This window comes from Lissotriton vulgaris, chromosome 10, assembly GCF_964263255.1.
Source record: "Lissotriton vulgaris chromosome 10, aLisVul1.2, whole genome shotgun sequence".
Classification (NCBI taxonomy): Eukaryota; Metazoa; Chordata; class Amphibia; order Caudata; family Salamandridae; genus Lissotriton; species Lissotriton vulgaris.
In genome coordinates, this window is record NC_141698.1 from 88,684,950 (window position 1) to 88,701,874 (window position 16,925).

Sequence of the window (16,925 nt, forward strand, 5' to 3'; positions counted from 1 at the left end):
AATGGGGATGTCAGAATACACATCCGTGGGTGGTGATATCAATATTCACCTTCGACAAGCAGCATATCTCCGTTCTTCTCGGTCGTCGTCTCGAAAAAGTAGTTCGATGCATCGATTAGTACAGGCAGGATATGATCAACAGGGAGCGGTTTAGTGTGCCCAATTGTAGCTGTGAGTTGCAAATACAACTTTTTTTCTCGTTTGAGGAGGCAAACAAGCAAAAAATTGATTTTTGCCTGTAGCACCAAGAATCCATGCACTGGTCTTGAAGCCACTGCTGGTGGTGAAATGCATGATGCTGGGCATTTTAGGCAGGTTGAGGAGCTAAACAGCATAGAATGTAGAGGGGCAGAAGGCCAGAAACACAATGAATGTATGCTCCACCTCTACATAATGAATATATGTTCCACCCATTGACTAGCCTTTATTCCAACTCCAGGGTCGAAAAAGAGAGTGGCCTAACAGCCCAATGCAAGGATTCTGTCTGCAGAAAGATGATGAAGCATTCTTTACAAAGAACTCCATGTACATGTAGGATTCACAGTGTGGCACGGCAATCCAACGAGAGGAGGACTGAAGGAACCCAATGAAGCAACGCTTACATGATTTACACATGATTTATTCATGAATTCACATTATTTTAATGTTTTATATTTAGGTTTAGCAGACTAAAGATATTTTAATTAACTTTAGTTGCATATGTGCAATTTGACATTCACATAAGTAAGGCCTAGGGGCAAATTGGAATGTATAACAGTGTCTCAGACACTGTTTGCGATTCCCAATGGGGTCGCAAATTGCATGCCTCATGAACATTAATGAGGCTAACACAATTTGCGACCTCATTGGGAATGGCTAGCACTCCCAGGGATGGTGGCCTGCTGGGTTCAGAAAACCACCATGTCTGGGATGATTTTAAATAAAGCAGTCTCTTTTTTTTTAAATGCAGCTCTTTTCCTTAAAAGATAACAGGATGCATTTAAAAAGAAAAATGAAACTTTTTTTAAAGGCTTGCAGTGGTCCCTGGGACCACCGCCTGTACTTAAAAATATTTTCTCACATACTCACAAAAGGGGAAGGGGTCCCCTGGGAACCCCTTCCCGTTTGCGAGTGGTTTAACACCTAATTGAAGTAGGTGGTAAACTGCAAGTGTATTGTGGCCGCAAATGTGGTTGCAAAACAATTGTACATGGCATGGTGACTCGGTATCAGAAAGGGACGCCCCTTCCTAATAGCGGGAGTCTTAAATGCTATTTTGCGAGTCAGTGACTCGCAAAATAGCATTTGTACATGCCATTACCCTTTTTTGCGGTCGCAAACCGGAGGATCTCCAGTTTGCGGCCGTAAAAAAAAGGTTTGTACATCTGGCACTAAGTGTCTTGCTTTATGTTTTAAATAAATGGTGCCTTTCTGCTTCCTGTGCATAGCAGTTTCTGTTTCATACCTGGAGACACTGTGTGCTCATTTAGAAATGAGATTCTTTAACTTATATTTTGAAGGTCGCAGTGTAGCAATTAGTGTGTTTGGATAGTGACTTCAGCACCTGCCTAGGATGAGAAACTGAGGAGGTGAATACGCCTTTTTGAGAAAATGTGAAGGTCCCAATGAGAGAAGAAGGCTGACATCAAGTACGAAGAGAACACAGAGTTTTGATTGGTTCTTGCCCGGTGGAAACCTGAACAATATTTCATTTGAATAGAACTTATGTTTTAACTGTGAGAAGCTCGTTCATTAGTGAGATCACTTGCCCATGTCCACCTTTGCATGCAGATGTTCGTTCCCTCCTCTTGAGACCAATGCTCCCTATTTTCATGCTCACAGAAATACTTTCGATTGCAAGTTCATTCCTCCCCATTCTCATTGGGACACTTACCGGGTTATTCTTTCGATGCTATATTGCCGACAACTGCTGCTTCTAAACTCTCCTGACCTGCTCACAACCTTAGCTTAGCATTAGGGAGTTTCTTTTATGCTAAGAAGGCTTTGCCTTGATTTGCATATGTTGCCTTTTAATAACTCAATATTCACATTACTAACTGAACAAATTAGACTATATTCATGTATGCAGTATTCAGGTGAATTGTTATTTCTTTTGAATTGATTTGATGGGAGTGCATAACTTTACTAATATGTTAACAAACCTTCATGGTTTGCAAACTTACTGTCGTTACTGTGGGCCAGCAGCAGGTGGTTCCCGTTTCACCCAGGCCACTTTATTTGGGGAATAAAATACAGTACGGACCGGGCTCCAAAGAATGTTGAGTATTCCAAATACATTATTTTTATTGTATCAATATCATCTTTACGCAGAAAAACATGGACAGACAGTTCTGGAAGAAACCGGATTACCGAAATCCAGATGCTTTATATGGTGGTGGGAACATAAAATTGGAACAATTCTAGACAACACACGGTAGAGATGGTTCTTAGGTAATTACAACACAGATATTTACATGCAGAGACATGGGGAGATAAAGTGATTTGCTTAGACCCACATGATTTTTTGGTCAAGTGCAAAAACCTGGATTACCACCGGAGTCCTCAGTCCCCAAGGTCAGCAGGTCTTATTTAAAGTTTGGCGTCTGTCAAGGTACCTACACGGCAGGACCAGAGGGGACATATGTAAACGGGGGATAGTTTTCCTCCATGCTGTTTTGGGTTATATACGCCCTACTCCTTATTTCCGTTACCTATTCAAGCTGAACAACTGCCAATTTATCGTTTGTTCGACCATAATACGACAGAGTTTGAATACTCCAAGTGGATTTCACTTGAAATCAAGTTGTACGACCACGACACGGTCGGCTGATCAATTTGAATGCGACAGTGACTTATTCTTGTAAACATACTGATCAACTATCATTATTTTGGTTCTACCTGCTGTGACTCTGAAGACACCTGTTTGCTGACATTTGCTGCTTTTAAGATTCTACATATATTATTTCATCCAAACACCAAAAGACGTTGACCTACCCACACCGTGGAGGTTTGGACTTACGACTTTGGCTGTTTTATGGGACTCCCAAGAAATTATTAAGCCCTGAAGAAGTTCCGCAAGGAACGAAACGCGTTGGCTGAGGCCTTTTAAAGATTGAAATAATAAAGGCCTTTTCACAATATCATGAATCTGTTGGACTTCTAATTTTGGTGCACCATCCTTATTTTCAAAGTTTGGAGAAGACTGAAAATCCTACAATTTCTTGCATTTTCTACATTGTTGGGGTTTTTCTATGGAGGAAATTCAACCAATGGATTCTACTCCATATATAAAGTGTCCTCCAGAAACTCAAGGATTTTAGGTCTCACCCAAAATCTAAGTGAAGCCCAAAGTATGCAGCCACTAAGTACAGATATACTTGACTACTACAACACACATCTGAGAGCCTTACCAGAGGATCTTTGAAATACATGAGCCGTCTGTCATCCAGTGTGAACCATCTCTTTTTGAAGCCTTCTGTGTGCTAAAAAAAAAAAAAAAAAAGCATTCGAGAGATCAGCGATACTGGCTGAAAACCTGGAAACTCCACCTTTTGAAACAAAGGAAGAAAGTAGCAAAGTACAAAGGAGGCGCTAGATATGTCGTCTCTGCTTTATAATACGAATGATGGTTCATTTTCTTGATCATCGTGTATTTTGCGTCCACACTCAATTTATTTCACATCATTACAACTGGTAAAGTGCAAATTAAGTTACCAAAGTCCACACAAAAAAAAATCTAAAGACAAATAGATAAATTAAGGTTCTTTATGATTTCACATACAAATATAAATAAAAGTATCTTGCTACAACTAGGTATCTAAATGTATGCAAAGCACTATACAGACATCCTTTTATGTGTACTTGCTGCAGGCTTACATGTGCACAAGTGTCATGATAAATATATGTATCGCAATCTTTTTTAATTTTTTTAAATTAAAGATAGTTCACATTTACAAAATACAATACATGTATTCTTTTGAAACATAGGTTTTTAAGTGCAGAGGTCACTTTGGTTGCATTATTCTGCGTCTCTCAGCTATGTTGCCTGGAGTCACCTTTCTCCCTGAACCAAACCCCCAGGTAACAATAAGTGAGGGCAATATGAATGCACTGCACATCTAAATACCACCTCCGCTTTCTATCAGACCTTCTGCTCCATGCAAGTAGTACAAGTACAATACTAGCTTGGGGGAAGTTTACAGTTACATCATTAGATTTATTAGAATTTTCTTATGCTGCCAACATCCTTTTGCGACTGATCTTGGGTCTGTCTAGCAGGTCACTGGGAGACACATATCATAACAAGCATTTTTAATGCAATAGGTCTTGCATTAGGAAAGTTTGAGCTATTGGTATTGTAAATGGCAATTTTTTTATTTATGTTTTGTTTTTGAAAATAGCGAAATTATTAGCTTTGTCATTTACAATTCCAATAGTTAAAACTTTCGCAAATGTGACACCTATAGCATTTGTAATGCAATATGTGTTGTATTTACATGACTTAAATGTATTGATATTACAAATAACAATGGCTTTTAATTTTTTTTCAATAAATAATACTTAAATAAAAGTTATTGTAATTTATAATGGCAATAGCTAAAAGTTTTGTAAATAACTTTTGTGAAGATTATGTTCAGTGTATTTTATTGTGACAAAAATCCAAGAACATAAGTGAAATATTAACATGTTTTTGTTACATTTGTAATAAAGCTTGAAACATTGAGAGAACATATTTGAACCAGGTTTTGTTGAAGGGTTGCACAGATTGATGCTGTGGTGGCGCTGAGTGATGTTGTGATGGCGAATGAGTGATGCTGTGGCGTTTAGTGATGCTGTGGTTGCACATAGTGATGTTGTGGTGTACCTGAGTGATGCTGTGGTGGTGCGGAGTGATGCTGTATGCTATGCTATGTTTTGCTATCCTATGTTTTGTTTTGTTATGCTATGCTATGTTTTGCTATCCTATGCTTTGATTTGTTATGTTATGCTATGCTGTGTTTTGTTATGCTATGTTTTGTTATGCTATGCTATGTTTTGCTATGCTATGCTATGTTTTGATTTGTTTTATTATGCTATGCTTTGTTTTGCTTTGCTATGCTAGGCTATGTTTTGTTGTGTTTGGTATGCTATGTTTTGCTATGCTATTATATATTTTGTTTTGCTATGCTATGTTTTGTTAAGCTATGTTTTGTTATGCTATGTGTTGTGTTTTGTTATGCTATGTTTTGTTATGTTATGCTATGCTTTGCTATCCTATGCTTTGTTTTTTTTATACTATGCTATGTTTAGTTTTGCTATCCTATGCTTTGTTTTGTAATGCTATGCTATGTTTTGTTGTGTTTCCTTATGCTATGCTATGTTTTGTTGTATTTTGCTATGCTATGTTCTGCTGTGTTTTGTTATGCTATGCTATGTTTTGTTGTGTTTTATAATGCTATGCCTTAATTTGCTATGCTATGATTTGTTATGCTATGCTATGTTTTGTTATGCTATGCTATGTTTTGCTATGCTTTGCAATGCTATGTTGTGTTATGTATGTTATGTGTTGTTGTGTTTTGTTATGCTATGCTATGTTTTGTTGTGTTTTGCTATGTTTTGTTATGCTCTGCTTTGTTTTATGTTATGTTATGTTCTGCTATGTTTTGTTCTACTATGCTATGTTTTGTTTTTCTATGCTTTGTTATGTTATGCTATGTTTTGTTGTGTTTTGTTATGCTATGCTTAGTTGTGTTTTGCTATGCTTTGTTGTGTTTTGCTATGCTTTGATGTGTTTTGTTATGCTATGTTTTGTTTTCCTATCCATGCTTTGTTTTGTTATGCTATGCTATGCTATGTTTTGTTATGCTATGCTGGTGAGGGTGTGTGAGGGGGTGTGAGGCTGAGGGGGTGTGAGGGTGAGGGGGTGTGAAGGGGGGTGAGGGGTTGTGAGGGTGAGGGGGTGAGGGTGAGTGGGGGTGTGTGAGGGTGAGGGTGAGGGGGTGAGGGGGTGAGAGGGTGTGAGGGTGAGGGGTGTGAGGTAGGGTGAGGGGTTGTGAGGGTGTGTGAGGGTGGGTGAAGGTGTGAGGATGGGTGAGGGTGTGTGAGGGTGAGGGTGTGTGAGGGGGTGGGGTTGTGAGGGTGAGGGTGTGGGGTTGTGAGGGTGAGGGTGAGGGTGTGGGGTTTTGAGGGGGTGGGGGTATGAGGGTGAGGGGGTGTGTGAGTGTGAGAGGTGCAAGGTTGTGAAGGTGAGGGGGTGTGAGGGTATGTGAGGGGGAGGGTGTGGGGTTGTGAGGATGAGGGGGTGGGGTGGTGAGGTGAGGGTGAGGGTGACGGGGTGAGGGTGACAGGGGTGGTATGTGAGGGTGGGGGTGTGAGGATAAGGGTGTGTGAGGGTGAGAGGGGGTGAGAGGGTGGGTGAGGGGGTGTGAAGGTGAGGGAGGGTGATGGTGTGTCTGAGGGTGGGTGAGGGTGTGTGAGAGTGAGGGGGGGTGAGAGTGAGGGGGTATGAGGGGGAGCGGGTGTGTGAGGGTGCGGGGGTGTATGAGGGTGGGTGAGGGAGGGTGTGGGGGGTGAGGGGTGTGTGGGGGTGAGGGGGTGTGAGGGTGAGGGGATGTGAGGGTGAGGGGGGTTGTGGGGGTGTGTGAGGGTGAGGGGGGTGAGGATGAGGGGGTGTGAGGATGAGGGGTGTGATGATGAGGGGGTGTGAGGGTGTGAGGGAGGATGAGAGGATGTGAGGGTGAGGGGATGTGAGGGTGAGAGGGTGTGTGAGGGTGAGAGGGTGTGTGAGGGTGTGAGAGGGTGAGAGAGGGTGAGGGTGTGTGAGGGTGATGGGGTGTGAGGATGATGGGGTGTGAGGGTGATGGGGTGTGAGGGTGAGGAGGTGAGGGTAAGGGTGAGGGAGGTTGAGGGTGTGTGGGAGTGTGAGGGGGTGAGTGAGGGTGGTTGAGGGTGAGGGTGAGTGAGGCGGTGTGAGGGTGTGTGAGAGGGTGTGTGAGGGTGAGGAGGTGTGAGGGTCCGAAGTAAATGGTGGCAGGGAAGACATTATTAGACGAGAGAAGAGACTGCGTGGTGACTGTGTTAGTCAGTTTCAGAATCAGGAGGGGCAGAGTCAGCACAGTCTGCGAGGGATCAATGTGTCTAGAGGCAAAGCATAGCGGATGTAGCATTACAGCTAGCAAGTCGAGTGTTTTCACACTGAGTGTCCCTAGAGAGATGGCAACACAGCAACAGCATTTGAGGAGCAAGGTTACTGTAAACAAGCACGGTAGGCTTTAACTTTCGTCCAGAAAAAAAAACTGAGAAAGGTGCAGAGAACGCAGAACAGAACAGGGGTTCCCCGTGAAATGGATGCAAAAAAAACCAAGCTCTCGGCATTGCTGTGGCGGGGGGCGGGGGAGGGGGAGCGCATTCCTTTGAAGTCTGATGCCAAGGCTCAGACAAATGGTGGAATGCAATGTGCACGCGGGGGTGGTGGGGTGGCGGAGGAGCGGTAGCCTTTGAAGTCTGATGCCGAGGCACAGACAATTGGTGGTGTGTGAAGTGGCTGGCTCTGTGCACGTGTATAGCTCACATGAACTGTACGCGATCCGCAGGCTAGGTAGACTTTTCTTTTCCCCTTACTATATTCTCGCCTATTTATCCCTGCGGGATATATTAGGCGAGACCTAAAAAGCCACCCAGAGCTGGGTGATTTTAGAGGAAAATAATTGTTACATCAATAAGCACTTGCCCGTGTCTGTGATTAACAAATTAAACCGCAGGGGTGTGATTAGGCACCCCAATGTGGAAGGCCTCTATTGCTCCAGATCTTATTGGATACTTTTTTACCCAAGCTTAGATTAATCCTAACCCACCCATGAACAGGACAGTTACAGAGGACAGAAGAATATTTCACATGTGGAGGTTACACCACAGCAGACCCCTGGTGGCACATATGTGTTTCCCACACTACAAAATGTGCATACAATGATACAGCCAAAATGTGAATACGTGCTACACGTTTAATCAAAAGTACCAAATAAATGCACAAGACGGAGAGCTACTAATCCCCTCAAAAAATATGCCCAGGAACCCATGGGAAAAACTACAGTGACAGTTCAACAAGTTATGTCTTTCACTGTTCACGCGATTGTAGAGAGCCACTCGGGCTCTCTCCTACATTGTATCCACTTCATACACGCACGCATACCCCGGGGCGGGCTCGCGCCGGGGTATAAATAAACAAGGCGGAAGACCGCTCGGGGTCTTTCCGGCTAACTGTGCAACTGTCTCTGTGTCCACTTACTGTGTGCCTATCACCCACGTGTTGGGCCTACCCCAACACGCCACATTGGCGACGAGGCCGGCCTACCTTCACGCGTGCCGTGCAGTTGCATCAGTAGCGCCGTGCTGCCTGCTTCCAGTCGCGGAGCCCACCCGCGTTTGCTGTGCCGACCTGTCCTGGCTCCTGAGGCCCACCCACGCGCCTCCCCGGAGGGAGCGCCTTTAGTCGGCGGGACTCGCGTGGAGTAGGGGTGCCTCCTGGCAAGACCTGCGGGTAAGTCGATCTTCTGCCCCGCCAGCGCGACACCCCAGAGTGTCCCTCCCTCCTCCTGCGCAGACGCGTGTGCCTGAGGGAAGGTTGCTCCAGTGACGAAGCATTCCAGCGCGTCCTACGCGGCTGCACCACGTGGTCCGCGAAGCCTATCTCGGCCCCGGCCGTCACCGTCACCGCAGCTGCAAGCAAGTGGAGGCCTGAGACACTCCCCCAGCCCTGCATCACTCGATCGCGGCTCGGGGAAGGTGGGGAGAATCAGAGTGACAGCGTTCACCATTTAACACGAGCTCTACAAAAAAAAACAATCAAGCACAAGCAAAGGCAAATCGGCCCCTGAGTCACTCCTGTAGAACTAAGCTCCCTGTCTCCAGCACATACGGCCAAAAGTAAAAGTGACACACACCACATCTCCTGAGGGCCAAGTCACAACAAGCACTGGCAAAGCCAAGTGGCGGAAACACAGCCGGACAGTTTCAATTCACCAGGGACCACGGAACAGGGACATAACCCTAGCAGCACACAGGGACATAACACCGGAAAGCTCCAGAAGGGTGAGAAGAAGGCCGCACAATGTCTGTAGTGGCGCCAGGAGTGGTCCAAGATGGGGCAGGCCAAAACCCACCACCGGCAGTCATACCTCCACCAGCGGTAGTCGCGCCGCAGCCACAGATCCAGATCCAGGCAGGTGTCCCCATGCAAGCGACGCCCACCCACCTACACTCTGGCGCAGCGCCCATTCCACCATTCAGCGAGGCGGCAGACCCGGGGACGGCGGCGCTGAGATGGAAGGCGTGGGTTGGGAGGCTCAACCTCTATTTTAAAGGCACAAGGGAGACGGACGGGACGGTGAAAAGGTCGCTCCTCATCCTACATGGTGGGCCAGAAATTTACGAACTATTTGAATCACTCCCCAACACAGGGCCTGAGCACGACTACGATGCTGTGGTCGCAGCTTTGAACGCACACTTTGATCCCCAACTCAATAATGACTTTGAAAAGTTTAAATTCAAACGTGCCTGGCAGATGGATTCAGAGTCGGTCGACATGTACTACGCCCGGCTCCGCCGGCTCGCAAGCACTTGCCCGTTTACCAACCCACGGGAGGAGATCCGGGACCAAATCATAGTTGGGTGCAAGTCAAAGCTGCTGAGAAAGCTCATCCTCCGCCAACCGGGCATATCGTTAGATGAAATACTAATTCTAGCCAGATCACATGAGCTGTCCGACGCGAGGGCGGAAGAGATGGCAGCGGCATTGCGCACGCCGGTGATTGCCCCGGCTGCCGTGAGGACAACGCCAATCAAAGAAGAGAGAGTAGACGCAATCCAGAGAAGATTCCCGGCAATTCGCCCACCAGGTGCCCAGTCCAGAGGAAATCAGTGCGGATACTGTGGGGAAGACCACCCTGCAACCGCCACATGTGGCGTGAAAGGAAAGACGTACCTCAAGTGTGGGCGTCTGAACCATTTTGCCGCTGTCTGTCGGGGAGGAAAATTCAAGTCAGCCGGTCCGCGAGCCAGGGTAGTGACTCAGCGCATCCGACAGCTGTCGCTTGACCATGAACCACCTCCTCCGGACCACCAGGCTCAAGAAAGACGACCGAGGTATGAAGACGATGAGGTGTACGTAGTCTCGTACGTAAGCAGAGCATCCACGAGAAGGAGACCACCGCCCATGTGCTCCATAGCAGTGGAAGGCACCGAAGTTAAAGCCCTGATAGACACGGCGGCATCCGTGAACATCATGGATTCTGACCAATACGAGAAGATGTCTCCGAAGCCCCTACTGACGCCCTCCACGGCGAGGATCTACACCTACGGAGGCACGGAACCACTACCGCTCAGAGGGGTGATCCAAACGGCGGTAGTCAATGGCGAATACTCCACAGAAACGAAGTTTCACATTACCGAAGGAAAAAAAGGCACACTTCTGAGTTGCCACACGGCAGAGGACCTTGGCCTGGTGTTCTTTGCCAATCAGGTGCATCAGGCGCATGCAGACTTCATGCTGAAAGATTTTCCAGAGTTGTTTCAGGGCCTAGGAAAACTCAAAGGGCGGAAGTTCAAGCTACACATAGACACGTCCGTCCGGCCGATAGCACTCCGACACAGGAGAGTTCCCTTCAACTTAAGGCCACAAGTCGAAGAAGAGCTCAGAAAGCTAGAAGACCTTGGCGTCATCGAAAAGGTGTCGGGCCCGACACCCTGGGTTTCCCCACTGGTGGTTGCACCAAAGCCAAAGCAACCAGGGGCGATCTGATTATGCGTGGACATGAGGCTGCCCAATACAGCCGTCAAGCGAGAACAACATATCACCCCCACTATGGACGATATAGTGGCTGATCTGAATGAGGCTAAATGGTTTTCAAAGTTAGACCTCAACTCGGGATCCCACCAGCTCGAGTTGGAACCAGCCAGCAGATATATCACCACCTTCTCAACCCACGTGGGGCTACGACGCTACACACGGCTAAGCTTTGGGGTCTTCTCCGCGGCGGAAGTCTTCCAAAATGCCATACGAGAAGTACTATCCGGACTGAGCGGAGTAATCAACCTCAGCGATGATATACTAGTCTACTCAGCAACCCTCGAAGAGCATCACGCCCATCTGAGGGCCACCCTCCAAAGACTTGTGGACAGCGGACTGACCCTACACCGGGCAAAATGCTCCTTCTACCAGGAGTCAATAGACTTCTTCGGCTACACTTTCACAAGGGAAGGTCTGAAAGTGGACCCCAAAAAGGAAGAGGCGATCAAGGCAGCAAGCACTCCAAGAAACCCCACCGAGGTGCGCAGCTTCTTGGGCATGGTCACTTATTGTGGTCGGTTTATACCCAACTTGGCTGCGATTGCAGAACCCCTCAGAGCTCTCACCAGAGCAGACCACAAGTGGGACTGGACTGGAACCGCCAACAAGGCCTTCCAAGCCATCAAGGCCAGTCTTCTCGATGACACCGTCATGGCATACTTCCAACCCCGACGCAGGACCGAACTGATCGTCGACGCCAGCCCCGTAGGCCTGGGAGCGGTGCTTCTGCAAGAGTACGGACCCGAAGAGTGGAAACCAGTCGCATATGCCAGTAAGGCGCTGTCGGACACAAAAACCAGGTATGCGCAAATCGAAAGAGAAGCTCTGGCCATTAAATGGGCATGCCAACATTTTCACCTTTACCTGTGCGGGCAGGAATTCACTGTGGTGATAGATCACAAGCCGCTGTTGCCACTATTTGCAGGGTCGTCCCGGCTGGCAACCCCACGCATCGAACGCTGGGCCGTTCAGCTACAGGGGTACAACTTCAAAATTGTGTTCCGACCGGGGGCGCACAACCCGGCCGACTACCTATCCCGGCACCCTGATGTCATCAGCCAGTATCCGCCTAAAGAAGAAGGTGGGGAAGCCGAAGAATTTGTCCATATGATATCGCAAGCGGCGTGCCCCGAAAATATGTCACTAAAAGAAATCGGAGAAGCGACCGCCACAGATGATACGTTGGCGAGAGTCCGCCAGGCTCTAGAAGAAAATCGTTGGGCCCATTTCCTTGATGGTGCATCGAGCCTCCGGCCGGAGGTGAGCCACGCGCGACAACAACTGTGGCAGATACGCAGCGAACTGAGCGTGGGCGATGAAGGAATCATCCTCCGAGGACACCTAATTGTCATACCGGAGAGTCTCCAACAGAGAGCACTCAGTCTAGCCCACGTAGGACACCAGGGCATGGCTAAGACAAAAGCACGCCTTCGAAGCAAGGTGTGGTTCCCCGCCATGGACAGCCAGGGAGATGCCATGATACGCTCTTGCCATGCCTGCACAATCACGGGCAGTGATCCGCCCCCAGCACCAGTGATCACGGAGGAGGCGCCTCAGACGCCCTGGACACACCTCAGCATAGACTTTGGTAGTTTCCCTGATGGCAGACACATGTTAGTCCTTGTTGATTCGTTTTCAAAATTTCCAATAGTGGAAGTCATATCTTCAACTGCGTTTCCACAAGTCAAAAGAGTGCTGAGCCGCGTCTTTGCAACCATGGGACTACCGGAGGAAATCAAGTCCGACAACGGACCCCCTTTTCAAGGGAGAGAATTTCAAACCTACCTTGAGAGCCTCCGGATCAAGCACAGAAAAATCACCCCGCTGTGGCCCCAAGCAAATGGAGAAGTCGAAAGGCTGATGCGCACACTAAACAGAGCGCTAAGGATTGCGGTAGACAATGGGGAGGATCTGGAAATAGCCCTCGATCAATTTCTAGGAGCCTACCGACAAACTCCTCACAGCACGACGAAATGCGCCCCTGCCCATGTGTTGTTTAAACGAGCACCCCGTGACAGCATCCCGACCGATAGCACCTGGTTGCCGGAAGAAAGGGACGCCGTGACCATTCAGGCCCGGAGGCAGAACACCAACATGAAGGCAAGCGAGCATCGTCACGCAAAGGAGTCCACTCTGAAAGAAGGAGACATGGCTGTAGTGCGAGATCGCCACCCAGGATGGAAGTTCCGCACACCGTATGAGTCGGAAGTGTGGAGAGTAGACAAGGTCCAAGGAACAATGATTACTGCTAAGCGCAACGGACAGGTAGTGACGCGGAATGTGTCATGCTTTAAGAAAATATCTGAGACAACTGGCGGACACCGAACCGAGGAAGAGACAGAGGCTGTGGATGATGGAGGTTTAGATCTAGGCGGGAGCGTGCCAAGATCACCAGTGGCCAGGCAGAGCGGTGAGAGTACTCCCAGAATGACACCGCAGAATCTCATTGCTGAAAACACTCGGCCCAGGGCGACCATCATGAGCGAGAGCGCAGAGACAACCCCGGCTGGGGTTGTGGGGCCGCCATGTACCCGGAACCAACGGTACAGTCTGAGGCCTAACCCGAGACCCAACCAGCATCTGAGAGACTTTGCCTGGGCATCCCCGTGAATCGAGACTAAGTGGATGCGGCAAGAACAGAACTAAATTGAAGGAGGGATGTAGAGAGCCACTCGGGCTCTCTCCTACATTTTATCCACTTCATACACGCACGCACACATACCCCGGGGCGGGCTCGCGCCGGGGTATAAATAAACAAGGCGGAAGACCGCTCGGGGTCTTTCCGGCTAACTGTGCAACTGTCTCTGTGCCCACTTACTGTGTGCCTATCACCCACGTGTTGGGCCTACCCCAACACGCCACAGCGATGACCACGGTAATCCACATTAATTTTGGCGCTGGAGAGCGGGCAGTACAGTGACCACCAGCGTCCTCGCTTCAGGCACATAGGATCAGCTGGGACAAATTCTTGCACTGGGCAGCCGTGCAAATGTTAAAATTTGCATCAGCGCAATTTACATAATTCGGGAATTCCAGTGCAAATTTGCACTATCGTGGATTATTTAAAGTTTGGGTCACCACCCTCCCCCGCCCCCCACTCCCACTATTGCATTCATGCAAAACAGAGGTAAAAGAGCCAAGCACGTTATGAAAGTGCATTATGTACTTATAATGGCCCGCTAAAAAAAACACAGGTCAACGCCTATTCTAATGTTGAAAGTTAAACAAAATGGTTTTTTCAAGCCAGGATTACTTGAATCTTAATTTACTCTTCACCGTGCAGTGTTTTGACCCTTTCAGAGGTGCTCTTACTAATGTTGCCCTTGTAACCTGAAGATGCGGTCTCCTGTATTTGGCTGCGCTGGGGACTCCCGTGACTCAGCATGACTCAGCTCGACATGTCCGCTTCTGAGAAGACGGTGCACTCGGGTGCCCTTCACAAGCAGGCGAGTCCCTCTGCCCTGACACGCGACTGAAATGGAACCGAGCGAAAGCTTCCTTCGAATGCAGCACATTAGTGGCAATCTGATCCCTCGGGGGATTTCTGTGGTGCTGAAATGACGCGACCCCACATTTACTAGTTCAAACAACAGAAGGTTATGTCGGTATCAAGGACAAGACAGACGTTATTTAAAAATGCTGCGGCGCCCGTCCATGTGCCATAACAACCTGCGTGAGCTTACGTCACTCAAAACTAGGCTAGGTGGAATGTTCTATTTCGCCCACGGAATTGGCGTAATTGTGGCCACTCCGTATCACTCTTTAACCAGACCCTCCAGAATTTCGCCATTTGCAAAAAAAATGCGCGATCGGCTGTTTTGTAAAAAGGCCGCGCGTTTTACAAAAGTGCCCCAGAAATTTGACGAGGAACGTCCAATACTGCTTTCCAAATGCAAGTTTTACTACCAAACTAAACTAGTTAAGTAAACCCGTCACCCGAGTCCCAATTACAGCATTTAATGGAGGTCAAAACACTTGTGCAAAGCCTTGCATTTTTTTTAGGTGCACAAAACGTTCACCACCGAGATCAGGCCAGGCTTGTCCTTGCTTTCCGGTTCATCTTTTCAGACCCCTTGCTTATCAGTTCGTTGTTGATATGGAGGGCAGCGATAGTTTGGGTGGGAGGTTTCATGTTATTTGTGTTCTTTCCAGGGCTTTAAGTGGGCCGGATCCTGCCGGTGCTCAGCACCAGCAGTTCGTGAAAGCAGGTGCCGAGACGGGTCCCTATCGGGCTCTCCATTTTTACCCTCAGGGGGAAAAACAAACAATCTTAACTCTGCATCAGGACCACCCTTCACTGCTTTTGAGGTAACTTCAAAGAGACTCCTTATAGTTCTTTCATAGGCTCATCATTTCAGAACTGAAGCTTTTTCAGTATTCTATACAACGAAGCTATGGTTGTTGCTTGATTATTTTACACAACTAACTACCACTGGCAAAGTCAATAGCCCTGACTTGTTATAGGTGTAATGTTATTTGCTGAATTATATTTCTGTATGCAATGACGGAAGCAGTAAAATACCAGTTGAGTGTCATGCTACACTAACCACAGATTTTTAGCTTGTGTATTTTTAAGCCACGCCCTTAATTACATCGGCCACGCCCCTTTGAGAGAGCCCCACGTTTTTGCATTCCACTTAAAGCCCTGGTTCGTTCTTTCTGGCTGGCACCAGACTGTGGAAACATCACGGCGTTGGGAGAGCGAAGACAAAATACTTTTCGCATCTTCTTCCCTTGTAATGAAGCAAGTCGAGCTGCCAAGCTTCGGATGAGAGTCCCTGCAGGATACACTTCCATACGCACACAAGTCCTAATCTTGTCAGACTGGTGTAGCGGTAAATGAAATGCATGACAAACACTGCTGCTCCCAGGCTCCTTCTCAGCAAAGAGCCGGCACTTCTAACTATAGCCCATGGGTACCCGCAAACATTTTCTCAAGGGCCACAAAGTTTGTTCTGTCATGTGACAAGGGCCGCATCGATGCCAGCAGGGTGGTGATTTGGGGGGCAGTGGTGCGGTAAGCTGGGTATAGGGGAAGGGAAGCATATACATCTAGTGGCTGCGTTGCACAATGCGAAACCAGAAAGCCTGAGATTAATCCCAGCTTCCCCACTTTACCAAATTGTGTGGAATAAAATTATTTTTTTTCATTTTGAAGAGACGTTATCATATTTTTACAAATGTAATGCAAGATAGCTTTGAAAATGAAGGTGTTCCTAAAGTTAAGTGGTGCAGTACAACCTAGTTGCTTACTTTTCATTAAACTTAATTTAACCTTTAAATAAAGGTCTGCCTGTATAATTGACATCTTTTTAATGTTAGTGCTGAGTTCAGTGAACAGCAGCCCAGTGTTGCTGTTGATCAGTTGATCAGTGTTGCTCCGCTCGTCATGAGCACAGCGCCACCGTGCAGCGTGACAAGCCGAGCTCGTCACAAGCACGGCAGCGCCGCGCGCGGCCCCCTCTCCCCCGCACCGCAGAGGACTTGGCTCCGCAGCGAAGGGGTTAAAAAAAAGCGATACAAGTTATTTACTCTGGGAAGAACTGTAAGTCACATTCTCTGGCCCAGGATACAGAGTTTACAATACTATTCAAATCTCTCACCCAAGTAAACAGATAATGCTCTCTGTTTCATGCAGACATTCATTTTCTTTATGTCACCCACCTTTGGCCCTGTCTTCTCCATAAAGCCTTCCTTCAGATAGTTCCGCGACAGTTTTGGAACCAGCTGGAGATAAAGAAAGAAACAGAGTAATCCAGTTGCAGTTGCTGACTTCAGAGGAGATAAACATGCTCTACAACAGGCTTTGTAAGTTTCACTCTAGGTCAGGCATTCATTCACACAAGGTATTTTTGCAAACTAGCCCTTCCAGCTAATGAATTATCGCTCCAGCTTTTCACCACGCCCTAAAGGGAAGGACCATATTGGTACATATCTACTGAGACAACTGGTAGCTAGAGCAGAAGAGGCTGTTATGTACCTGATGTTCTCTAAGCAATAAACTGAGAGATGCTTCACGGTTTGTTCTAGGGTCATGCACTACTATGGAGGCTGCAGAAGCACAACCAACATGGGGTGCCAGATTGTCAAAACAAGCAATAAAAATGTTTCCTCCAGGAGCAGT

General features: G+C 47.6%; 1 protein-coding gene across 1 annotated transcript in view; it reads right to left on the bottom strand.

Annotated features, from left to right (window-relative positions):
- The window catches only part of ADAP1 (ArfGAP with dual PH domains 1), a 455,296-nt gene that overhangs the window by 6,760 nt on the left and 431,611 nt on the right, over positions 1-16,925 (bottom strand). Inside the window, exons 8-9 of the mRNA XM_086940564.1 lie at positions 16,466-16,528; positions 3,390-3,461 (exon numbers count right to left, since the gene is read on the bottom strand). Coding sequence (XP_086796690.1) covers positions 3,390-3,461; positions 16,466-16,528 — 135 coding nt within the window. The remainder of the gene's footprint in view (positions 1-3,389; positions 3,462-16,465; positions 16,529-16,925) is intronic.